The sequence below is a fragment of the Trachemys scripta genome, chromosome 3, assembly GCF_013100865.1.
Source record: "Trachemys scripta elegans isolate TJP31775 chromosome 3, CAS_Tse_1.0, whole genome shotgun sequence".
In the NCBI taxonomy this organism is placed as follows: Eukaryota; Metazoa; Chordata; order Testudines; family Emydidae; genus Trachemys; species Trachemys scripta.
In genome coordinates this window covers 43,146,099-43,172,336 of record NC_048300.1, presented here as the reverse complement: position 1 = coordinate 43,172,336, position 26,238 = coordinate 43,146,099, and the positions used below count along the sequence as shown (strand labels likewise).

Genomic DNA, 26,238 nt, shown 5'->3' with positions numbered 1-26,238 from the left:
CAGGTGGCCCCAGAGCCAGAGAGAAGCAGCTGCCATCTTCCCCACTGGTGGGGAAGGAGCTCCCGACCGGGCTAGGAGGTGGAAGTACCCACCCTTCTGGCAGAGGAAACCCACTCCCAGCGCAGGCCAGGCCGAAAAGGAGCTGGCCCAGAATGCAGCTGGGCAGGCAGGACCCAGCCCAGGAGGGGAGCCGGGCAGGGTGGCTCTGGGGTTTGTTGAGTGGGAAGCACTGGCCCCAGGAGCCCAGCCCTGATTCCTAGCAGGAGGCATCGCCCTGCCCGGTCATTGAGGATCTTCCAGCCTTCCCAGGGCAGGAAGTGGAGGATCCCTGTCCCAGCACCAGCAGCTTGGCCCACTCCCCATGGGGCAGCAGCAGTGCCTGGGACTCGGGCAGCAGTGAGGCCAATGGGTGCCGCTGCTTTGTTCCAGGTGAGGAGCCAGGCTGGGCTTAGGGAGGGGTGAGGAGGGGGCTGTGAACACCCTGGGCCCAAGCCCTCAACCAGTGCTATGAGGGTGGGTCCCCAGCCCAAGTGTCTGGCCTGAGCCAAGGGAACCCCACAGACACTAGATGCTGCCACTTTGTCCTTGGTGCTCCAGTTTTGGGGTGGGGGGGAGCAGGCACCTCCCAGGAAGTCCAGGACAGTGTGTGTGGGGGTCTCTTTGCTATGGGCTCCTGCAGGAGTTGGGGGCTGAAGGCATCACTGAGAGTGGGGAGTGTGGGGCCCGATCTTCCCTGGGTCCCAGAGGTGGGAAGGGGGCACATTGCCCCACCATGCCTCTGTCCTTCCCCTGAGTGACAGCAGCCGTCATCCTGTCCCCTTCTCTCCCTGGTGCAGGGACCCTCAGGGACTCAGAGGACGAGGCGGAGGAATGGGTGGACATGGCTACAGAGGGGGCTGCTCTCAAGAACATCCGAGAGCAGCTCCAGGGCCGAGAAAAGGTACAAACGTTCCCCAGCCTGGGAGACCAAGGACTGATGGGTGATGGCGACTGACCAGGCAGGGCTGAGGCACATGGGCGGGGGAAGCTTGTCCTGCTGCTGGCAGGGCTGGACCTGCTCTAGAGAGAATGGGAGGATTCAGTCAGCAGGGGCTGCTGATCTGCCCCATTCACCAGGGCTGCCATCCTGCGGCTTCAGCATTAGTTGCTGGGATGACTTGGGGAAAGGTCTCAACCTCCCCCCATCCTACTTCACTGCTGCCAGAATCCCTCCTGCCCCCCCCCCCCCGCTAGAGCCCTCTCCCTGCCCAACCTGGGTGGGGGTGGGGGTGGAGGGGAGGGTTCTGAGAACTTGAGCTGTGGATTGCAGGTGGAACAGCTGTCAGGGGCACTGAGGGGGAGGTGACAGGAGCTCACCCTACAAGGAAGGGGGTTGGCATTGGAGGTCACTAGAAAGGACAACAAGACTCCATTCTGGGGATCAGGAGGGTGGATCCATCCCTCAGATGTGGGCAGGTGCTGGATGGAAATGCTGCTGGTTCCAGGTGCCTTTAATCCCACCCGATTCCTCAGGGGCGTCTGAGTCTCTGACAGGTTCTCGTTCCCTTGCAGCAGGAGGATGTCACAGACAACATGATGTGCCAGCTCCGCATCATCTGGCACTTGCTCCAGCTGCCCGAGGCACTGCAGGGGCTGTGCCTCTGAGGCCACCAGCAACTCCCGCTCCCTGCTGCAGGTACTGCTCCGGCTCACTGTAAATGGGGAGCTCATGGAAGGGGAAATGGAGCCCCCTGGCACTCACAGAAACTCTCTCCCCTCTGTGGAGCAGGATCCTTCCCTCTGTCCCCCAGATTCCTTCATCTGGGGCAGGAGCTCTTCCCCTCACACCCATTCCCTTCCCACCTTTCCTTGGTCTACCCCCATCCCATTCCCCCTGCTCCCAGACAGAGCTTTCCCTGCCCCATATGGTGCAGAAGGGCCGTTGTGTCAGGGCCACAGCCCCTAGCCCCACTGAAGCTCTGAAAGCTCCACTTTTGAGGAGGTGGGGGTGGGACAGAGGCTCAGGGCTAACTTCACCTCCTGCCCTTTATTCTCCCCTTGGCCCTTCTATGGGGTCTCTGAGTATGAAATGAATAGGAGCCTCCTTCCCAGCTGTCTTCCAGGCCCTGGGATCTGTCACAGCCTCCCAGATGGGCGGAGCCTGCAGTTGAGCCACCTACGGGAGCAGTGGGGACAGGTCATCTCGTCCCATCAAACCAAGCAGTGCTGGGTCTCAAAGAGGCTTAGACGGAAGGCCCCACTCGCTCATGGAGGTAAGAGCCATTTACTTCTTAGGGAGTGTGGGTCTCTTGGGGGAGAAATGGGATCCCCGATGCATAGCTTGGCTGGGAGCTTCCCCGTCCCTGGCTTCCAGCTCTGGAACAGAGATGTCTCCATCATCGTACCACCCTGGTTTTGTTCCTAGGAAGGGGCTCCCCAGAGATGTCCTCGAACCTGGATTCCTGAGAGCGTTTCCAGCAGGAGACTCCTGCCCCTCGGGCATGAAGAGAGCATCACATAGTCTCATTCACATGGCATCTCCGGTCTCCAGCTCCACTTGCCACAGCAGGGCAAACGAACGCATCAGCTCCCAGAATGCCAACTCTTTGACCTCCTTCCACTCAGCAGTGGGGTTTCTCCAGCCCCCTCACCACACCTGTCAGCCTCTGAATGATGAAGGGCCTGAATGTCAGAGTCACCAGAACAAGCAAACTCCAGTTCCAGGCAGTGGGGCCTGTGTGTACTCAGCCCCTCTGGAAACCAGGTCTGAAATGGGGAGCAAGGACCCCAGCCCAGTAACAGTAGGAGTGGGCAGAGCAGGCCTGTAACAGGGTGCTTTCCCCTGAGCTGCACAGCCTGAGGCTTAGCCAAGCTGATTACCAAATGAGCCGTAACTGAAGGGCATCATGTACCTCCCGCTAAAGAGCCAGACTTCAGTGATGATACCGCCCAGCTGGGGTATCAACAGGAACGAGAATGAGGTAGGAAGTTCAGCACAGCAAGGAAAGCCTAGAGGGGATCTTGAGAAGAGAGGTAGGAAGTGCCCAGGGAAAAGTGCAGCAAAAAGAAAGGAACAGACCTAGCTGTTGGGCACAGGACCCTGGGCTGCTACCGATGTCAGGGTGGGTCTGGGTTCCCCTACTGGCCCCAAAGCAGACTGCCAAGAGCCACAAAAGGATCTCAGCAAACTGGGTGACTGGGCAACAAAATGGCAATATTCAATGTTCAAAATTCAATGTTGATAAATGCAAAGTAATGCACCTGGGGAAATACAATCCCAACTCTACATATAAAATGCTGGGGTCTAAATTAGCTGCTATCACTCAAGAAACTTCAGGACCAGACTCCAAAGAGAAACTGCTGAGCTCCAGTTCATTTACAAATTTGACACCATCAGATCAGGATTAAACAAAGACTGTGAATGGCTATCCAACTACAGAAGCAGTTTCTCCTCCCTTGGTGTTCACACCTCAACTGATAGCAGAGCACCTCACCCTCCCTGATTGAACTAACCTTGTTATCTCCATACTGATTTATACCTGCCTCTGGAAATTTCTATTACTTGCATCTGAAGAAGTGAGGTTCTTACCCACGAAAGCTTATGCTCCCAATACTTCTGTTAGTCTTAAAGGTGCCACAGGACCCTCTGTTGCCTTTTACAGATTCAGACTAACACAGCTACCCCTCTGATACTTGACACTCAAGAAAGAGATCTTGGAGTCATTGTGAATAGTTCTCTGAAAGCATCCATTCAATGTGCAGGGCAGTCAAAAAAGCGAACAGAGGGTAGAGGCCTGTATGGGGCAAGGAGGGCAGGGATTTGGGAAGCAAGAGCAGAGGATCGAACACTTCCTTAATGTGGGTTAGGATGATCCCCCTTTCAAAGATAGAGAAAGTGAGGCACCAGATGGGAGAGTGACCTGGCCATTGCTAGTGGGTGCCAAGTGACTGAGCAGGGAACTCCTTGAGAGACTCCTAGAGACTTGTAGGTGTTTCACTGTGACCCTCTGGGAGCCATGGAAAGAGACCTGCATTGAAGAGACTCTCCTGTTCTAACAGAGGGTTTCTGTTCTCCTAGATAGTCAGCCAGTGAGGCAAGTTTGCAGAATGTGGAAGAGTCGTTTGGCGATGGGTTGGAGGATTCACCATATAGGTGGCAGCAGCTGCAGTGCCTGGGGTCCCCATGGGCCAAGCCTCCACACCTAACTCCGGCTAATCTCCCACTGCTCTCAGTGGAGCTTGGCTTTAGCTGCTGGGCCTGCGTGCCTAGGCAGAGGACTCAGATATTTCCATCAGGTTGCTCAATGGCAAATGCAGCCATCCACAGAAGTGAAGAAGAATGGAAGGGAAAGAGCAAATCTGGACCATCCGCTGAGCTGCTGCAATTGAGTGAGCAGAGCTGGGGAGAGAAGAGGGAGAACTTGAAGGTGGTTAGCGGCAGTAGGGAGGAAAAGCCGTTTGGGAGCCAGGAGAGTAGAAATAAATAGTTAATGATGAATACTGCGGGCTTTGTCCTGTGTGGTGAAGGGTTGAAAATGGGTCTCTTTACTATCACACTAAACTTTAAAATAGCTGTGTATGATGAAAGGGCAGGTCTATAAAGGTAATAGGTCACGCTAGGGGCTTGAAGTCCCAGATTAGGTGCTATTGCATGCTTCTACCAGCTGATCTCAACCCAACAAATCCCTGAGGCAGTAGCAGTGGTGAACTCTTGTCCTCTTTTTCTGGACTAGAAAAAGGACACAATACATGTGGCCAAGGAACTAGAGAGGCATGGGGGTCACTTGCAGTGTTGCCTGTTAATATGGCTCTTGTGGGGGAGCACGGCAGGTTACTTTGGACTAGGTAGGAGCCACATGTCTCCAAACCTGCACCTCCTGAGGCTCCAGAGACCTCTCTCCAGATCCCAGAGCTTCCTCAGAGTCCTAAGGAGCCAGATGGAATCTGGCCTCTCTCCCCGCACCTCAGGAGTCCAGAAAAAGCTATTTGTAGACATGTTATGTGTCCTCTCCTGCCACACTCACCTGTTGGTGACTAATGCAGTCACAGAGTCCAGACTCGGTGTCATGCATTCCTCTGGGCTGTGACAAGCAGGAGGACTTGAGCTGCAATGGATCCTCCTGTGCAAGGGCTGAGTGGGCAACCTCTCTACTGCCGTATCTGGTTTCCAGCCCACACGCACTAAGGAGGAGGTGATGGATTTACCCCAAAGGTGGGTGTGGGAAGAAGCAGAGTGAAGAGGTGATCAGAGAGACATCCCGTAGCATTCCTCCTAGAGTCACTCCAACAACCACCTGGCTCCTTCCTGCCGTAGGCCGCAGCCCCTAGGTTCCATAGGGAATTTCTGAATTAACCCTCTAGAAAGCTGCCTCTGGCTCTCTAGAAGCTCTCACACAGCCCTGTCACGAGACGTAAGGAATAAGGTCCTGCCTTCCCCAACTGCTCAGGGGAATCTTCTCAGAGAATCAGTGCAGGGCTTTATGCTTCTCTACAAACAGATCACTCTGCGTGGTGTTGTCAAGCAGCTGCACGCCCCTTGGCAGCTCTTTTTAGAGCAACATTAACTCCTACAGGGATTTCTGCTCTAAATGTTCCGGGCCTGAGGGAAGGATTCTGTGGAAAACAGGCCTTTCCCTTGCTCCAGTCCAGGCTCTGCTGTTCTGATGCTGCAGAGCTGATAGGGAAGGCTTGAGGGTTCCTGGTGAGCATGCTGCAAAGCCAGCAATCCCATGCTGCAATGCCACCAGTCCCATTCTGCCTCAGCCCTGGGGATACGTCCTCTTTCTCCCGCAGCACCTTCCAATGGAGGGAAGAAAGGGACATGTGAGATGGAGTCTCTCCCTGCTTACAGATAGCCCATCCTGCAGTAACACATGTGTGGACGCAGGGGAATGCTGTGCTGCAGTGTATGTGCCCTGCAAGATATCACTTGTGAAGGGAAGCAACACTGCTCTTGGCACTGGCATCTGGGCAATAAGGAAGAGGAGTTGGAAATTCTCCCTGGGGAGGGGAAATGAGGAAACCCAGTGGGATGATGTGTATAACTGGAATGTTAATGTCGCTGGGTACAACCCACTGAGGTAGGGGAGAGAGGGTAAAAATAGTGGTGGGCAGGGTTGCACTTTACATTAGACCAGTGGTTCTCAAACTGTGGGTCAGGACCCCAAAGTGGGTTGCAACCCTATTTTAATGGGGTCACCAGGCCTGGCTTAGACTTGCTGGGGCCTGGGGCGAAAGCTGAAGCCTGAGCCCCACTGCCTGAGGCCGAAGCCAAAGCCTGAGGGCTTCAGCCCTGGGCAGTCAGGCTCAGGCTGCAGGCCCCCTGTCTGGGGCTGAAGCCCTTGGGCTTCGATTTTGGCCTCCCCACGCAGGGTGATGGGGCTCAGGCTTTGGCTTTCCCCCCTCACCTGGAGCGGTGGGGCTCGGGAGGGATCAGACTTCGGTCCCCCCTCCTGGTATCTTGTAGTAATTTGTTGTCAGAAGGGGGTCAGAGTGCAATGAAGTTTGAGAACCCCTGCATCAGACACATCATGACCTGTTTTACGTTCTTGGTCATTGAGAACCCCAGGACCTTGAATGGACAGGGATCAATCTGCTAATAACATAGCCCAGCAGGGGAACCGGTGGAGGGCTGGCACAGTTCACTGAATCCAAACCAGAGAGCAGGAAATGTTTCTCTTTTTGCACCTGTCTGTGACTTGTGGGAAGAAATGAGGTTAGCACGGGGGACTTCCTATTGGGAGACAGACCGGGGAGGTCTCACGTAGCCAGGAGTAAATCATCCTTGGAGATTTTGAGAAATTATAGATACTTTTCTAATACAAAGTTTTGTACCCCACTAGGAGTGACTCTATTGTGGGCCTCCTTGTGGTGGATAAAGATGAACAGATCATTGGACTGGATGTTTGTGGTTGCTCTGGGGCCACTGATCATGACTAGACTGTATTCAGTAAGAAGGTTTTGGAACAAATTGATAAATTAAACAGCAATAAGTCACCAGAACAAGACAATATTCACCCAAGAGTTCTGAAGAAACTCAAATGTGAAATTGCAGTACTACTAACTAACTATGGTATGTAACCTATCCTTTAAATCAGCTTCCGTACCAGATGACTGGAGGATGGCTAATATGACACCAATGTTTTAAAAAGGCTCCAGAGACGCCCCTGGCAATTACAGGCCACTAAGGCTAATTTCAGTACCAGGCAAATTGGGTGAAATTATAGTAAAGAGCAGAATTATTAGAGATAGATAAACACAATTTGTTGGGGAAGAGTGAACATGGTTTTTGTAAAGGGAAATCATGCCTCACAAATCTACTAGAATTCTTTGAGGGGGTCAACAAGCATGTGGATAAAGTTAAAAATTACTTAGACAAGTTAGATGTCTTCAAGTCATCAGGGTCTGATGAAATGCGTCCTAGAATACTTAAGGACTGAGGAGATATCTGAGCCATTAGCAATTATCTTTGAAAAGTCATGGAAGACGGGAGAGATTCCAGAAGACTGTAAAAGGGCAATTATAGTGCCAATCTATAAAAAGGGAAATAAGGACAACCTGGGGAATTACAGACCAGTCATCTTAACTTGTGTACCCGGAAAGATAATGGAGCAAATAATTAAGCAATCAGATTGCAAACATCTAGAAGAAAAGGTGATAAGTAACAGTCAGCATGGATTTGTCAAGAACAAATAGTGTCAAACCAACCTGATAGCTTTCTTTGACAGGGTAACAAGCCTTGTGGATGGGGGGAAGCAATAGATGTCGTATATCTTGACTTCAATAAAGTTTTTGATACTGTCTCACATGACCTTCTCATAAACAAACTAAGGAAATGCAACCTAGATGGAGCTACAATAAGGTGGGTGCAAAACTGATTGGAAAACCATCCCCAGAGAGTAGTTATCACTTCACAGTCATGCTGGAAGGGCATAACGAGTGGGGTCCCACAGGGATCAGTTCTGGGTCCGGTTCTGTTCAATATCTTTATCAATGATTTAGATAATGGCATAGAAAATACACTTATAATGTTTGCGGATGATACCAAGCTGGGAGGGGTTGCAAGTGCTTTAGAGGATAGGATTAAAATTCAAAATGATCTGGACAAACTGGACAAAAGGTCTGAAGTAAATAGGATGAAATTCAATAAGGACAAATGCAAAATACTCCACTTAGGAAGGAACAATCAGTTGCACACATACAAAATAGGAAATGACTTCCTAGAAAGGAGTACTGCAGAAAGGGATCTGGGGGTCATAGTGGATCACAAGCCAATTATAAGTCAACAGTGTAACTCTGCTGCAAAACAAACAAACATCATTCTGGGATGTATTAGCAGGAGTGTTGTAAGCAAGACATTAGAGTCCTTCTTCTGCTCTACTCCACGCTGATTAGGCCTCAACTGGAGTATTGTGTTCAGTTCTGGGCGCCACATTTCAGGAAAGATGTGGACAAATTAGAGAAGGTCCAGAGAAGAGCAACAAAAATGATTTAAAGGTCTAGAAATCATGACCTGTGAGGGAAGATTAAAACATGAAAGCAGTTTTTAAGTACGTAAAAGGTTGTTATAAGGAGGAGGGAGAAAAACTGTTCTTCTTAACGTCTGAGGATAGGACAAGAAGCAAAGGGCTTAAATTGCAGCAAGGGAGATTTAGGTTGGACATTAGGAAAAACTTCCTAACTGTCAGGGTAGCAAAGCACTGGAGTAAATTGCCTGGGAGGTTGTAGAACTCCATCATTGGCGAGTTTTAAGAGCAGGTTAGATAAACACCTATCAGGGATTGTTTAGATCAGCGGTAGGCAATCCCCAGGGCACACATGCCAAAGGCGGCACGTGAGCGGATTTTCAGTGGCACTCACACTGCCCGGGTCCTGGCCACCGGTCCGGGGGGGTCTCTGCATTTTAATTTAATCTTAAATGAAGCTTCTTAAACATTTTAAAAACCTTATTTATTTTACATCCAACAATAGTTCAGTTATATATTATACACTTACAGACAGAGACCTTCTAAAAACGTTAAAATGTATTAATGGCACACGAAACCTTAAATTAGCGTGAATAAATGAAGACTCGGCACACCACTTCTGAAAGGTTGCCGACCCTGGTTTAGATAATACTTAGTCCTGCCATGAGTGCTGGGGACAACACAAGAGTGCAGGGGACAAACTGCTATCTGTAGGCATTGGCTACATCAGGTAGCAGTTTTTTACAGGTTACAGTTTTCTTCACAGATCAGTAACTGCTGCAGGTAGCACATTGCTACAGGGCGCAGTTTCCTACACTGCACCGGCAGAGGTGTAGGTCAGGGTGAAACGCAGAGGTCACAGCCGCGAAGCCCCTAGTGGCTGGGAAGCGGCCGCCTGCTCCGGAGAGGAGGAGGAGGAGGTGGTGCCAGGCGGAGCGACACGAAAAGAGGGTGGAGCTAAGTCTCCTGTTCCCCCCTCGCGCCCCGCCTCGCGCCGCCCTGGTTGCCTAGCAGTGGTAACGGCCGTTCCGTGGCGTATATTGTTTACAGGAGAGTAGCCAATGGGAGGGCGGATGGTGGCGGGTGGGGCTTCGGCGCCGGGCCAATGGGCGGCGGGGGCGGCGCGTTTAAACGACGACGACAGGTAACTGCGAGGTGGTTGTTCCGTTGGCCGCGCTTCAACGTGTCGCGGCGCCATGCCGAGCCGGCCCGAGGACTACGAGGTGCTGCTCACCATCGGCGCCGGCTCCTACGGCAAGTGCCAGAAGGTGCGGCGCCGGGCGGACGGCAAGGTGAGCGCTAGGGGCCGCGCGTGTGTCCCGGCGCTGGCTGCTCCCGCGCCTCTCTGCTGCCCGCGGGGTGGTATCGCAGCAGCGCTCACCCCCGGGCTGCGCTCCCCGAGCTCGGCCCCTGCGGGTTCGCTGTCTTGCCGCGGGCGCAGGAGCCGCGGCGCCTCGTGGGTGAGGGGTGAGGCGGATCTGCTGGAACGGGGACACGCCGCGCCCCCGGGACGACTGGTGGCGGGTGAGTAGAGGCGGCTGCTCAGCAACACGTAAAGCTGCACGTTGCTCTGCCCGTCACCGCCGGGCTGGGACAGGGCTCCGGGTCCATCCCCGCGGGGCGCTCTCCGCCGGCTCCTCCAGCCCAGCTACCTGCTCCGTTAGCTGGTGACTTGGCTTCACACGTTCCTGTTCGTCCCTCAGCCACGGTGTAAACTGTCTTTCAGGTCTTAGTCTGGAAAGAGCTCGACTATGGCTCCATGACAGAAGCCGAGAAACAAATGCTTGTTTCGGAAGTGAATCTACTCCGGGAGCTGAGACACCCAAACATTGTCCGGTATTATGATCGCATCATTGACCGAACCAACACGACCCTGTACATCGTGATGGAGTATTGTGAAGGCGGTGACCTGGCTAGTCTCATTGCAAGATGTACAAAGGAAAGGCATGTGAAATCTGTTCATGGGATCGCCTGCTCTCCCATCTAAATAACCTGAGCATTTACCAGAATTTAAGCTAAATCAAAATGTATCTCTTTGTAATCCATTAGAAACTTGGGTTTGATACATTTAATCACCCCAGACTTCTAAATTCTCTCAAGTCTCTCCTTAAGGTGTAGAAAGATGGGTGGGTTTTTTTTAAAAAGTATAGTTTAGTGGCAGTTGTGCTAAACTGACTTCTATTGATAAGATACAGAAAAACTGAGGTACTTGACACACAGAGGAATAGTCACAATTGCATTCCCTTGTGTGAGGCAAAAGCCTGTGAGCCCTGGTCTCACAGAAAAGAGCATTAAGTCTAGACACCCTGCTATGACCACTAGAGACCCAACTGTCAGGACTTGTGGATTCTATTTACTCCACTACTGACTTGCAGTGTGACCTTATTAAATCTTTGGACCTGTCTGCTTTAGGTTGCCCACCTGTAAATGAATATTACTTAACCTTGCAGGAGTATCATTGCTCAAAACTTTTTTGGGGGAAGAATGTTATAAATGTTGAATAGTTACATAGATCAAAGCTATATTGGAAAAGCTACCCTTGTACAAAAAGTTTACGTTCAAAGCTATTGCAGGGATTTAAAGTAAAACTAAAAAGAAACTTGGTAAACAGTCTCAGTTAAAAGCAAGTTCAAATATTAAACCTGCTTCAAAGCCTCTTTCCTGTCTTGTGGGTTTTAGAATTGTGCTTGTTTGTTTTTTCTCTTGAGTTCACTTGTCCCTAGATGATAGAACTATCTACAAGAGAAATGGTGAAACTGTTCTAACAGAGCTCAGTGCTTCAGCTCAAACAGAGTTCTAATAGAATTTTGTCTGGCTTGGCTCTAACCATGTAAGCTTCAGAGCACTTTAGGGTGGGTGATCTTGACAGCTTTTCCAGGCTGTCTGTTATGTCCCGGGATGCAAAACTAAAATCACAAGTTGAGACTTTGAATTGAGATAAATCACTTGAATTGTTCTACATAACAGTGCTCTGGGCCTGTTACCTTCTAGGTTTTGCTGTGTGATAGAAAAGGGGGAGAAAGGAATGGACTTTCTGAAACACAAATGGGATGGCTGTGGGGCACACTTCCATAGGGGATTAGGTGAATCCAAAGTCTGACCCTCTATGGGAAATGCTGCCCAACTCTCATCTTTGAAAAGGCCTTTCCATCATAAGACTGGCTATCAACACTGATATGTCTTGTATCTAATATACACCACCACAAAAAAGGAAATGAATGCCTTAAAACAAAAGCCCCTGTACATTGTGTGGCATTTTTAATTCCAAAAAGGTGCCAAAACTCCAAGTCCACTAGGTGCTCTGAGTGTAATCCCCAAGGCCAATACTTTGGTGCTACTGAGGGCTTCAAAACCCCTATTCAGCTGCTTCCTAAAGCCCCAAGACATCTAAGTTTTTCTGCCGGTGAGCATGCTCACAGTCGTATTGTTCTAAGGCATAAGACAGGTGTCTAAGTGCCAAGCCCTGAAGCATTGCCCTGCATATCTTGTCTGCAGTGCCTAATTCATAGGGGTGCTCTGAGGTTGCTTGAACTCCCACGCAATAGCTGAGAAGTGGCCTTCCTTATCCCAGGGATGAGATCTGGGTTCAATTCCCCCTCTGCCTGATGTGGAGAAGGGATTTGAACTTGGGTTTCCCACCTCTCAGGGAGTGCCCAAACCACTGGACTAGTCATTCTCTCTGGCCCAATAAATATTTAATTGTTTATACACTGTGGACTGCTTCAGTAGGAGAGAGTGAGACCCACACCAGCATAGCCCAGTGGTTTGGACACTCACCTGAGAGGTGGGAGTTTACATTTCCTCTTCACATAATGCAAGGTCTCCCACATCCCAGGTGAATGTTCTAACCAGTGGGCTAAATACTATAAGGGAAGTTCTCTCCCCTACCCCTTGCATTTCTTGCCTGCCCCCCCCCCCCCAAAAGAAACCCCTACAACTTAGGCACCCAACTCCAGGAGAGAGCTCACTGCTGAGAATCCCAAGCAGAGATGGCCATTTCCCTCTAGGCTAGAGTTAAGCCACACCCCTCAAATTTAGGTGTCTAAGACCCACCCCTCTCTTCAGCATTACCTGTTGGAACTGTGTAAGCTATCCCTCCTTACTGTACTGGCTTTTTTTGTAGATCCTATTCTTGGATATCTAACTCTCTCTATGCAGTGGGAGTCTAGGTGCCTAAGTTGTGGATTCCACTGGATGGGAATGTACCTAAAAGTTAGCACTGTCACAAAACTCACATTACTTTGTGGCTCTAGCCCTCTGTTACTGCTATTTACTTTGCATGGTAGATGCTAGGATACTATAGCCATATGTGGTAGTACAAAACCCTAAGATGGGAACAAATAGTTAATTAGAGGGTGACTTATATACTTCTCTCTCTAGTTACCGTATTTACAAGATCTATATTACTCTGTTAATTATTTAACTTCTCCTTTCATAGACATTACTTAGAGGAAGACTTTGTTCTCTGCATGTTGACTCAGTTGACCCTGGCCTTGAAGGAATGTCACAGACGGAGTGATGGTGGCCACACTGTGTTGCACCGGGATCTAAAACCAGCAAATATCTTTCTAGATAGCAAGCACAATGTGAAACTTGGAGACTTTGGATTGGCTAGAATATTGCACCATGATACCAGTTTTGCTAAAACATTTGTTGGCACTCCATATTACATGTCTCCAGTAAGTGTACCAAGATCCTGGTTTCTTCTGCAACACCTTGCTTTTTAACAGAATTCCTCAACCTCTTTAAGTTTTAAAAAAACCTATAACTAAATCTTAGTTCCTGTAGCCAACTCCTTTTTAACAAGGGACAGACCTTTAAAACTTGTGTTGGTGGGGGTGGGGGGGGACTTGCTTGCAACAATTCTACATCATGTATCAGAATGGTCTTGTATATATGACTGACTTTCAAGTTTGATATGACTTAAGCCTCAAGTTTTTTGGACACTAAATTTTCATAAATTAAGTGCTGTACTGTTTCTGGTGTTAATTAGCTATAGCATGGGCCCTCAACCTGGGGGTTGTGGACTCTTTTTTCTCCCCCCCCCCCCCCCCCCGACTTGCCATCTCAACTGGGTTGCAAATGTCCTCAGGGGTTTATGGTGAGATGTGTAGGGAGGGTAGTGATGGGGAGTTCCAAAACTCTTCCTTTTTTTTTCTCTCCTCCTCCTCCTCCCCCCCCCCCCCCCCCGTTACATGGAGTCACAGTATAGAACAAGTTGAGGACCACTGCCATCAGACTATTGTGCATACTTAATAAATCCAACACCTTTTCTCAAATCTATGTCTTCAAAGAACATCTGTAGAATTCTCATTCCTATTTCTTGATCTCTGCTTCTGAATGAGGCTGGAATAGCTCCCTTGCCTCTTGATATTTTACGTTTGAAGGCTGCTGTTGCTGAGTACAGCACAAATTAGAACTGTGCACTGGTCATCGCTCACCATCCTAAGTAGATCTTTTCAAAGGCAGCATTCTTAGCTCTTGACTACAGTTGATGTGAAGCTCCCTTAAGGACCTCCATCATGACTACTGCTCCAGCTCTTCTTATGAGGTATCCTTTGCTAGTACCATCCTTGTCATCTTGTGTAAGTCTACCCCCTGCAAGTCACATTTCTGAAATATCTGCCTTGGTATCTTGGCACTGACTTGTCACATCTGCACAGTAGTGCGTCAGTGCTGCTGCAGTGATGTAGTCGGGTACTCTACCTTCTTCAAATGATTGATCTACATGGGTTCTTGTCCTCTGGAGCATAGACTTAGGAGTGAAAATCCTGCAAGGTCATGTCAAAGCTCGCTCATTCTGAAGTAAAGCAGACATAAAGAAAAGTACTTGTCCTTTGCTTCTGTGCTCTGTGTGCAGACTCTAATGAAGTGTTTTTCCCTATATAATGTCTTGCATTTGTGCTGATGCAATTTGAACAAAGCTTTACTCCAGCTCAGTTATTGTTGCTGTAATATCTTCTATACTCTGAATTATACTAGCTTGAAGTAGCTATTGTGAATTAAACTGCAAACTCATCAGTGATAATTTAGTAGGTAGCACAAATATTAGCTGATCCTTCATGGTGAACTTGGTTCTGCTGCATTGCTGTACACCTTCCTGATAACACCTTTTAAATAAAGGCTTCTCTTTCTTAGGAACAAATGAACCGCATGTCGTATAATGAAAAATCAGACATCTGGTCTCTAGGATGCTTGCTGTATGAGCTATGTGCCCTCTCGTAAGTATAAAGACAACTGCTGTGAGACTACTTACACTTTAATTATAGTATGATCCGTGACTAAACTATAAACAAGTCAAGACCAAAGTTTGTCTAAAATAAATCTTAATCTAACAAAAGGTTGTCTTGTTTTCAAAACCAAGCTCTCTTCTAGACACTAGAAGAACCTTGACTGAAGTGGTAAATTGAGGTTTTCCTCAAACGCAATGAAAACCCTTTAACACATTTCCGCTTACAATGAAAAGAGCCTTTAAGAAAATAAATACTCTTCTTCAGGCCTCCATTTACAGCTTATAACCAAAAGGAGTTGGCAGAGAAGATAAAAGAAGGGAAGTTCAGACGAATACCATATCGTTATTCAGATCAGTTGAATGAACTTCTTAAAAAGATGCTGAATTTAAAGGTAGGAATTGACTGTTTTCACTAATACTTCAATCTGATACTTAAAGCATTTCAGAGCTTTAATTTTACTGTAGGGTGGAAATTGTACAGATTTGCCTCCATTAAGAAGGGAATTGGTGTTCTACATTTCTTAAACTGACACTTATCACACTTTTTTTCTTTTCTGCCTTGTTTCTTTTAAGGACTACTGTCGACCCTCTGTTGAAGAAATTCTACAGAACCCCTTGATAGCTGACTTGGTGGTAGAAGAGCAAAGAAACTCCTCTGAGAGGAAAGGACGAAGATCAACAGAGCCAGAAAGGCTGCAGCATTCAGGCACTGCAGTAAATGAGCTGAAACTGAAGGAACAACACTTGCAGGAGAGAGAGAGAGCCATAAAAGAGAGAGAGCAACAACTGGAACGTATGAAATTCCATTCTGGGAGTAGGGAGGTCAGAATCAGACTCTGGTCTGAAAGAGCCTGAGAGGGTAGTCCAGATTGCAGATGCAGCCTGTCAGATTTTTAAAACTACTAATTTTTTTTGTTGGTATTTAATTAAATCTTGTCTGGTAGTCTAATCCAAGAGTAGAAACCTGGATTGGGATTGTGGGGGATGGCGAAGGCTGTTCATAGCAAGCAAAGGTTAACAAAACCTACAGAATGTGGGGCCTGAATCTGTTGTCCTGAGCAATGTGTAGCCATAAAAAGTAAAGTGGGTGGAATGCTACCAAATCAGAATGGTAGCATTTTACTCACTCTGCATTGGGGCAACTTCCTAGTCACAGTATGGGGCAACAGATTTGGGTCCTTACTCTATATAAATGCACAATTAGTGTATTAGCTACAATCTATGAAAATTATTGGAGGGTGTGATGTGGCACAATTTTAAAAAGGTGGGTGTGGGCTACTTTTTTGGAGACTGTCCATTGAAGTAAGATCCGAAACTTATACAAAACAGCAATTGTCAATAGAGCTCATTAGCAGTGAAGCTATATAGTCAGTTCTTTAACTAATTGGGTTTATGTAATGGATAACACTTAGATTGTACTTTGGCAACTTAACTGCATGCAACTAAAGATATCTTGTGCCACAACTGGAACATCTATTTTGAAAATCAGGCCCTGTATGTGGCACAGCTAAAATAAAATGTGCAAAATGGCAGGACTGAACACTAGCATGGTTGGCTGAAGCTATACATGATAGACTAGAAAACAAGACTCTCTCAGGGCATGATTGGTATTTTAAAGCAGAATGAGGATTCCACAGTGGAAAAATGGTATGCATCACTTAAACTCCTTAGTGTCCAGTCACTGCCATATCCCATGAAGTGCATGGGCTGAGAGAACCTGACTCTACACAGTAAATGTACTACTTTGCTACCTAGAGCAACAAAGCAGAAATTTAGGGGCTTGACACTTCAGTGTCTATATCTGCTTTTCTGCAGGAAAATGTGTCTTGGGACCAAGCATCTCCTGTTTGGGAAAACATCAGATATCTAATGTTAATACTTTCTTCATATGCTTACTTCCAGAGAGGGAGCGGGAGCTATGTGTTCGTGAGAGACTGGCAGAAGATAAACTTGCTAGGTATTACAATGTAACCTAGGTTAAACTTTAAGATTTTGTTTGCTGTAGAAATAGTTAAACTATCTCATTTTGTAACAGGGCTGAAAACTTGATGAAAAACTACAACCTATTCAAGGAACAGAGGATATTGGCAGGTGCAAAAAGCCCAGGTATGAGAATAAACAGGAAGCCACTTGAACTAGTAAACGCAGATTGGCACAGCCCTGAGGATGCCCTTGACATTCTGCATGCCATGAAAAGTCCCATCTTACCAAACAAACTACATAAACTTCTGTAATGGTTTTGACAAACTTGACCTATTTTTTTAAGTGTCTCGTGGAATGACAAAAAACAGCTCTAGAAGGGATCACCTTTGCTGCTGTCAATATTTATTGAGCCTCAACATCAAAAATGATGATGGGGAGTTGGGGGGTGTCGGTATGAATTGCTGGAAAGTTATGAATTTACTTTCTCTAACTAGTTCTAGGTTTCAGAACACTACTAATTGAGTTTTGGAGCAGATTATGAAATCAGATCTATGTAATATGATCTAGTTTTAAAATGTTAGTCTTCAATAAAACATAAGGCATGTCTTATGACCACTCAGCCTTCATCTCATGGATGGCTTTAAAAGAAAAGGCAGATGTATACTATTTCCACCCCCGCCCCCTCCATTGACCTTAAGGGTGGTTCATACCTCAGATAGTCTAACAGACTGAACTTGCAACTCAATGAGTCAAACTATACATAGTAGAAACCTGAGGTGATTTAGAGGAAGGAGCAGCAGTTTTTAAAATCCAAACAGACATGGTACAATACCTTGCATAACAATTTAGACCTAGATGCTGGAATTTAGGCACCTAAATCAATTTCTGAATCGGGCACTACTGTGGCTTGCTTGCGTGCACCTCTACGCATGTCCCTACACACACCTCTTCCTCCTCCCTCCCCCAATCTCCTCTTCATTCTGTAGGCACCTAAATTTTTGCAGTAGAAGTTCCCTAGGTGCCACGTTCTGTCTCTGGACATGTGCTCTGCAGCAGCAGGCCGGGTACCTGGATTCTTAAGCTCCTGTGGTGCACAAACCAGGAAAAGAGGCATTCTTCCACCTAAGTCAGCCATGCAGGGTCTGAGCAGCTAAGTATAGTCTGTTTGCTCTCTTGGTCAGGTCCCCATAAGCAAGCTTACAGAAACTAGCTGGGGGAGAAGAGATGTGTGGAAGGGGCAGGAGGAGGATCATCTCCCTCAAACTCCTACCCAAGTTGTTAGTGTTCATGTGGGATTTAGGAGACACTGATCTAATGCCCACACCACTACCATTCCAAGTGGAGTAGTCCTCTACAAGCCTAGTTCTGCTTAATCACTCAAAATAGCATTGTTTCAATGTCTGTCAGCCTATTCATCCCCTGCCTCTTGCAATAGTGCTGCTTTCTGATGTTCTCCCTTCCCTGGCATAACTATGCTAAAACCTGACAATTCATAATTTAATATCCTCTGCATCTTTCATGGTTTTTTTAACTTCCTGTTGTATAAAGAGTTTGCTTGCTGTAGAACAGATCTAGCTAGAAGATAGCACCCAGGTCTCTACCATCCCCATCTCACTAAGCTCACTTTTATTATTATTATTATTTTTTACACACAAAGGGCCTGGTTTTACTCTGATTTTTCTGAGATTGATGTAACATTGAAACTCTATTCCAGTTACCTTACACTAGCATAAATCAATCATTGTTTTTCTTATACTTATAACTCTACTAACTTGCATGGCTTTTAACTTTAAGAAAAACACTATGAGGGTTCCTCCCCCTGTTAGTTCTTGGGGTGGGGGGGAAATGAGGGGCCTTGTGTTCAACAGTTGCTACCACCAATAAGCTTCTGCAGAATCCATCATGTTTAGACAGGTTCCTTAGTAAGATCTTCTCATTCCCTGTGGTTTGAGAATCACACATGTTTTCTGCAAAATGGCACAGAGCTGGGACTTATAAAAAAACTTATTTTGGAAGTGTGGTTGAGCAAAAGGAAAGTGAGTTCTTGAATCACTGTGTTAAAACTAAACTGCTGCTAGTGTAAAATGGTCTAGTGTGAACTCTGTGCCCTCATTCTCAGTAGGGCTGCAAGCTAAGCTATCGCTGAAAGACACAAATGTGTACAGATACACATGGCTTACTTGTATCTAGACCAGAGGAAAAAAACATTCCTTACTTTTTCAGAAGATACTGACTAAACTTCTTAGTGGAATTTTTTTTTCTGAAATAGCATGTGCCCCTTGTCCTGGCATAGACCTGTAGTTAAAATATTCTCAGTACATTCATGTTGAATCAGGCCTAGTCAATTACATTGTCAGTGCATACCTTTTTTTTTTTTTTTTTTTTTTTTATAAATGTGGATCAGGCCACTAATTATGTAGCTGTTTATCCTTTACTTCACTGCAACACTCAAGCCATCAAAAGAGTTTGTGCGTGGGGACTAAACATCTTTCATTATCCAGCAGCCTGCACCTTTCTTTTGACTCAATGTATCACTGCTAGCTGTAGCCTTGCTCTTCTACAAAATAAAGGTAGCTTCCTCTTCCTGTGTGCTCTCTGAAAAGGGATGATTAAAACAAAGTTTATTTAATAAACAAAAGCAAGTCTCTACAGCCCTTTCTACCTTGGTCTTCTGAAAGTAAAATTACTACAAGCTCCAGTAACCTATAGCACTGTCATATTAAACAGGGTTTTGGTATCCTATATAACTGTTCCCTAAATGAGCAAGAGTGGGGGGAGGGGAAGGAGGGCATTAGGTGGAAACTGTAAAGGGTGAATTACATATGAACAGCATTTATGACTCTACTGATTCAAATAAAGCTGTTGTCCCTGCTGGAGGTTACTCTGTTTAATACTCATGTTAGCTTAGGTTCCCCTCTGCAAAGGAGTGACTGGTACTGATGTGAATGAAAAAACTAATATTGAGGAACACTCTCACTCATTCAATAAAACTCAAAAGTCCTTTTCTTCACTGTTTCTGTCTTTTAAGATGAAGTGCTACACCCCTCTTCAACAAGAAAGAAGAAGGTTCACTTTGGTGCAAGTAAAGAGAACACTGTATCCAATGATAATTTGGAGAATTATCCTCTCCCAAAAGAGAGATGCTCTGAGCTGAAGAAACGCCTTTATGCTGCTAACCTGCGGGCTCAAGCACTGTGTGAACTAGAAAAAAATTATCAACTAAAAAGCAGGCAAATTCTGGGCATGCGCTGAAGCTGTACAGTATTTAACATTTTAATGTCACTTAGAAATTTATTGGTACAACTATTGTGCACCTTCTGTCTTGATTTTATTTTTTTACCATCATTTGAATCCTGTTTTGTTTTAGTAGAGATGCTACCATTTTAATTTAATGTTTTACATAATTTTATGTATATGTTTCCCTTTTCTATTAATTTTCCATCATAGACTGTCCATGCTTGAGAGGACACTTCAGTGGAACAGAAGGATAGCTTTGATAAATAGTCAAACATGAAAATATTTGTTTGATTTAGAGAGAGGGGTTATCTTTTTCCTCAAAGCCATGTGCTAAGTGGAGAGAATGAAGGATGTCTATAAATTAAGAATTAAAGTTTGTTAATTCTGAAAAACTACATAAGTGATGTAAGTAGCTTTTTATATTTAAAGAAGTGTCTTAATGTGAGAAATAGATGCATTTTTCTTTCAGTTGAAAAGTCCTATGAAAACCTTTAAAAAAATTAGTGTGTAAATTTACCTGTTGTACAATTATTTTACAGTTTCCCTTTAGATCAAAGAAATCTTGTATCCTATGCCATCTTATACTTTACTCATAGACTCATAGACTTTAAGGTCAGAAGGGACCATTATGATCATCTGGTCTGACCCCCTGCATGTTGCAGGCCATAAAACCGTCCCTACCCCTTCCCTGGACTCTGATGTTGAAGTCCCCAATCCTGTTTTAGGTGACTTCAATTGGCAGAAACCCTCCTGCTAGAGATCCCTGCCCCATGCTGCGGAGGAAGGCGAAAAACCTCCAGAGGCTCAGCCAATCTGCCCTGGAGGAAAATTCCTTCCCGACCCCAAATATGGCGATCAGTAAGACCCCGAGCATATAGGCAAGAGTCTCCAGCCTGACCCCTGTCAGCCATTATACAATTTACCTACCATTTCTTGGTTTTCCTTGACTACTATGTTTTACCATTAAACCATTCCCTCCATAAATTTATCTAACTTAATCTTAAAACCAGACAGGTCCGTCGCCCCCACCGTTTCCCTCGGAAGGCCGTTCCAATATTTCACCCCTCTGACGGTCAGAAACCTGCGTCTAATTTCAAGCCTGAACCTCCCCACGGCCAGTTTATATCCATTCGTTCTCGTATCCACATTAGTACTAAGCTGGAATAATTCTTCTCCCTCCCTCGTATTAATCCCTCTAATATAGTTAAAGATAGCAATCATATCCCCCCTCAGCCTTCGCTTTGTCAGACTAAACAACCCAAGCTCCTCTAGTCTCTTTTCATACGACAGGTTTTCCATTCCTCTGATCATCCTAGTGGCCCTTCTCTGCACCCGTTCCAGTTTAAGTTCATCTTTTTTAAACATGGGAGACCAGAACTGCACACAGTACTCCAAATGAGGTAGTGTTTTCTGCAATATTGTAAACATACAAGTGGTTGTAGCTATTCTTGTTTCATATGACGACAAGAACAAAGATGTGAAAAGGTTGCTATTCCATCCCCTTTCACCAATTAACTGACCTACCCATAACTGAAGGTGGACATAATGTACTAAAATAAAAGTCTATTTTCCAGTATCTATTTGCAAGTTCCTAATAATGGAGCTGTGTGTTATCTCTCTTGTGTGGCTGAAACATGCCAAATCTGTTTGGGGTGGGCAAGAAGGGTAGGAGGTAGATATCCATATATTTACCAAAGATCCACAATTCTAAACTACAGAGTTGAAGCTGTGCAGGTGTAACAGCTATTGATAGCTTGACAGTGGTGATGTGTAAGGAAAGGCCTAATAGGTGGAATTTAATTATATTTAACTCTGAAACTAAGTATTTTTTAATTAATACTACAGGTGTGATTTGTTTTGTTTTTGGGGTAGATTCTCAGCCTGAAGTAGGTTAGGGCCACAATCTGACCTCCCTTAACATTGTTTATAACTAAGGAAATACCTCTTATCAGGGTGGATAAAAATCAATGAAATTGGATTTTTTTGATCAAAACGCATTTCAGCTAAAGATACATTGTAGCTCAAAGATATCTCATCATGGAATAGGGATTATTAAAACTATAGTATGAGACAATATATTCATGTAATGCTTAAAAGTTCTGCAAATGAGTTCCAATAGTGCATGGATTAGAGACCCAATCTTATAGGGCTCCAGGGGCTTCTGTATAGATTATTTAGGTTAATCTTTCTATCTACCCACTGGGACTCAGTCCTCAGTCTAAAAGATACCATCAGAGATGCTTAGTTTTGCAGTTCTCAGACTGGGGATTTGTCTCCAGAGATAACATGCTTGTTAACAGCAAAAATGTTTTAAATAAATAATATATAGAGGTGAGAAATAACAGACCTCAACCCTATTGTTCCTCTTCAAATTTGTGTACATGGAGTCAATCCCTTACCTCCCTCTAAAAGTGCAATGTTTCAAAAAGTTCATTGAATAGAAGATTTTGTTAGGGGCAGAATAGATCTGAACAAGGAGAAGAAGTCTGGAGATAAATGTGAGAAGGGAGGGACAGGCAGTAGAAACAAAAGTGAAACTTTGAGCAGCATATTCCAGAAGGCTTGAGGTCTTTCTGAGTGTAGCCTTCATTGATTTGAGATCTACCATACCATTTTCTCATGAGATTGGGAAAACCTATAATGGCAGCAGGCCGTAAAAGAGACCCAGTGTGGGAATATTTTAATGAAGTTCCTCTACCTCGGGGTAAGACAAGACATGCATGCAAAGATATGCAAGGCCTGGTTGCCTGAATGAAACAACATCATGAGAAATGTTCCTTCTCAGGAGGAAGCTGCATTGAAGATGAGGAAAGGAACATGTCTGAATATACTGGAACTTTAGGTTGGTAAACCCCCTCCCGCTCTGTCAGAGCAATGGCAGACAATCGATTCGCGCCTTTTTACCTGGGTTACCTGTGCAGACATACCACGGCAAGCATGGAACCCGCTCAGCTCACCATCACCATATGTCATCTGGGTGCCGGCAGAGGTGGTACTGCATTGCTACACAGCAGCAGCAGCTAATTGCCTTTTGGCAGTGGATGGTGTATTACGATTGATATCCATCATCGTCATATTCCTCAGTGAGTTCGGTCAGAGGCGCCTGGGCAGACATGTTTTGTCTCCTGGAGACTGAGTCCTGCCGGCAGTCCTATTGAACCGTCTTGACGATGATGGCTAGCAATCGTAATACAGCATTTTCTGCCAAGCACCCAGAAGATGCCGATGGCTATCATTCATGCTGCACCGTCTGCTGCCAGCTTAAGATGTAAAAAATAGATGGACCAGATTTGTTCTGTATTCATTTGCTTCCCCCTCCCTCCGTGAAATCAACGGCCTGCTAAACCCAGGGTTTTGAGTTCAATCTTTGGGGGGGCCATTCTGTGTGACAGTTTGTGTTTCTCCCTGATGCACAGCCACCTTTGCTGATTTTAATTCCCTGTAAGCCATGTTGTCACTCGCCCCCTCCCTCCCTCCCTCCGTCAGACAATAGTTTCGTGCCTTTTTTCAGCCCAGACACCATAGCACTGGGATCATGGAGCCCGCTCAGATCACCGCGGCAATTATGAGCACTATGAACACCATGCGCATTGTCCTGGAGTATATGCAGAGCCAGAACATGCCAAAGCAAAACCAGGCAAGGAGGCGATTGCAGCGATTACAGCGCGGCGACAAGAGTGATGAGGAAATTGACATGGACATAGACCTCTCACAAAGTACAGGCCCCAGTAATGTGCAAATCATGATGTTACTGGGGCAGGTTCATGCTGGGGAACGCCGATTCTGGGCCCGGGAAACAAGTACAGACTGGTGGGACCACATCGTGTTGCAGGTGTGGGACGATTCCCAGTGGCTGCGAAACTTCCACATGCGTAAGGGCACTTTCATGGAACTTTGTGACTTGCTTTCCCCTGCCCTGAAGCGCCAGAATACCAGGATGAGAGCAGCCCTCACAGTTGAGAAGCAAGTGGCGATAGCCCTGTGGAAGCTTGCAACGCCAGACAGCTACTAGTCAGTCGGGTATCAGTTTGGAGTGGGCAAATCTACTGTGGGGGCTGCTGTGATCCAAGTAGCCAACGCAATCAAAGACCTGCTGATATCAAGGGTAGTGACTCTGGGAAACGTGCAGGTCATAGTGGATGGCTTTGCTGAAATAGGATTCCCAAACTGTGGTGGGGCGATAGACGGAACCCATATCCCTATCTTGTCACCGGAGCACCAAGCCACCGAGTACATAAACTGCAAGGGGTACTTTTCAATGCTGCTGCAAGCCCTGGTGGATCTCAAGGGACGTTTCACTAACATCAACGTGGGATGGCCGGGAAAGGTACATGATGCTCGCGTCTTCAGGAACTCTGGTCTGTTGCAAAAGCTGGAGGAAGGGACTTACTTCCCGGACCAGAAAATAACCGTTGGGGATGTTGAAATGCCTATCGTTATCCTTGGGGACCCAGCCTACCCCTTAATGCCATGGCTTATGAAGCCATACACAGGCAGCCTGGACAGTAGTCAGGACCTGTTCAACTATAGGCTGAGCAAGTGCCGAATGGTGGTGGAATGTGCATTTGGACGTTTAAAAGAGCGCTGGTGCAGTTGACTGACTCAGATAGACCTCAGCGAAGCCAATATTCCAATTGTTATTGCTGCTTGCTTTGTGCTCCACAATATCTTTGAGAGTAAGGGGGAGACATTTATGGCGGGGTGGGAGGCTGAGGCAAATCGCCTGGCCGCTGATTACACGCAGCCAGACACCAGGGCAGTTAGAAGAGTACAGCAGGGCGCGGTGCCCATCAGAGAAGCTTTGAAAACGAGTTCTGTGACTGGCCAGGCTACTGTGTGAAACTTCTGTTTGTTTCTCCTTGATGAGCCCTCCGCCCCCCCACCCCGCCAGTTCACTCTGCTTCCCTGTAAACTAACCACCCTCCCCTCCCCCATTCGAGCACCGCTTGCAGAGGCAATAAAGTCATTGTTACTTCACATTCATGCATTCTTTATTAATTCATCACACAACTAGGGGGATAACTGCCAAGGTAGCCCAGGAGGGGTGGGGGAAGAGGGAAGGAAAAGGACACACTGCAGTTTAAAACTTTAACACTTATTGAAGGCCAGCCTTCTGATGCTCGGGCAATCATCTGGGGTGGAGTGACTGGGTGGCCGGAGGCCCCCCCACCGCATTCTTGGGCGTCTGGGTGCGGAGGCAATGTAACTTGGGGAGGAGGGCTGTTGGTTACACAGGGGCTGTAGCGGCGGTCTCTGCTCCTGCTGCCTTTCCTGCAGCTCAACCATACGCTGGAGCATTTCAGTTTGATGCTCCAGCTGCCGGAGCATCGACTCTTGCCTTCTGTCAGCAAGCTGACACCACCTATCCTCTTCAGCCCGCCACTTGCTCTCCTCAGCCCGCGATTCAGCCCGCCACCTCTCCTCTCGTTCATATTGTGCTTTTTTGCACTCTGACATTGACTGCCTCCACGCATTCTGCTGTGCTCTGTCAGCGTGGGAGGACATCTGGAGCTCCAAGAACATATTATCCTGAGTCCACCGTTTTCTCCTTCTAATCTTCATTAGCCTCTGTGAAGGAGAAACATTTGCAGCTGGTGGAGGAGAAGGGAGAGAGGGGTGGTTAAAAAAGACACATTTTAGAGAACAATGGGTACACTCTTTCACGTTAAATTTTGCTGTTCACATTACACAGCACAGAACAATGGGTATACTCTTTCATGGTGAACAACACTATTCACATTACATAGCACATGTGCTTTCGTTACAAGGTCGCATTTTTCCTCTTATATTGAGGGTCTGCCGGTTTGGTGTAAGAGATCACTCACGCAGTGCCAGGCAACAGATTTCGGCTTGCAGGCAGCCATGGTAAGCCACAGTCTTTTGGCTTTTTTAATCTTCTTATCATGTGGGAATGGTTTCAAACAGTAGCGCCCTCATTTTCCATACCAAGCACCCGTTGGGTTGGCCATTTAAAATGGGTTTGCAATGTAAAAGGAGGGGCTGCGGTTTCCGGGTTAACATGCAGTACAAACCCAACTACCCCCCCCCATACACACACCCAATTCTCTGGGATGATCACTTCACCCCTCCCCCCCAACCGCGTGGCTAACAGCGGGGAACATTTCTGTTCAGCCAAGCAGGAATGGGCACCTCTGAATGTCCCCTTAATAAAATCACCCCATTTCAACCAGGTGACCGTGAATGATATCACTCTCCTGAGGATAACAAAGAGAGATAAGGAATGGATGTTGTCTGCATGCCAGCAAACACCGGGACCATACGCTGCCATGCTTTGTTATGCAATGATTCCAGACTACGTGCTACTGGCCTGGCGTGGTAAAGTGTCCTACCATGGCGGACGGGATGAGGCAGCCCTCCCCAGAAACCTTTTGCAAAGGCTTT

General features: G+C 46.6%; 1 protein-coding gene across 2 annotated transcripts; it reads left to right on the top strand.

Annotated features, from left to right (window-relative positions):
* The first annotated feature begins 9,548 nt into the window (after window positions 1-9,548).
* Window positions 9,549-20,418, top strand: NEK2 (NIMA related kinase 2). 2 transcript variants are annotated; one of them, XR_004644976.1, is made up of 9 exons: window positions 9,549-9,736; window positions 10,171-10,388; window positions 12,883-13,123; window positions 14,583-14,665; window positions 14,942-15,068; window positions 15,250-15,498; window positions 16,579-16,633; window positions 16,712-16,782; window positions 19,628-19,763. XR_004644976.1 is itself a non-coding variant. In XM_034764558.1 (9 exons), exons 1-9 carry the CDS (start codon window positions 9,641-9,643, stop codon window positions 19,849-19,851), a joined length of 1,335 nt encoding a protein of 444 aa, XP_034620449.1. In that variant the 5' UTR covers window positions 9,550-9,640; the 3' UTR covers window positions 19,852-20,418. The 2 variants fall into 2 exon arrangements, 1 of the variants encoding a protein (XP_034620449.1); XM_034764558.1 differs by having other exon boundaries at window positions 9,550-9,736; window positions 15,250-15,469; window positions 19,628-20,418.
* The last annotated feature ends 5,820 nt before the right edge of the window (window positions 20,419-26,238 follow it).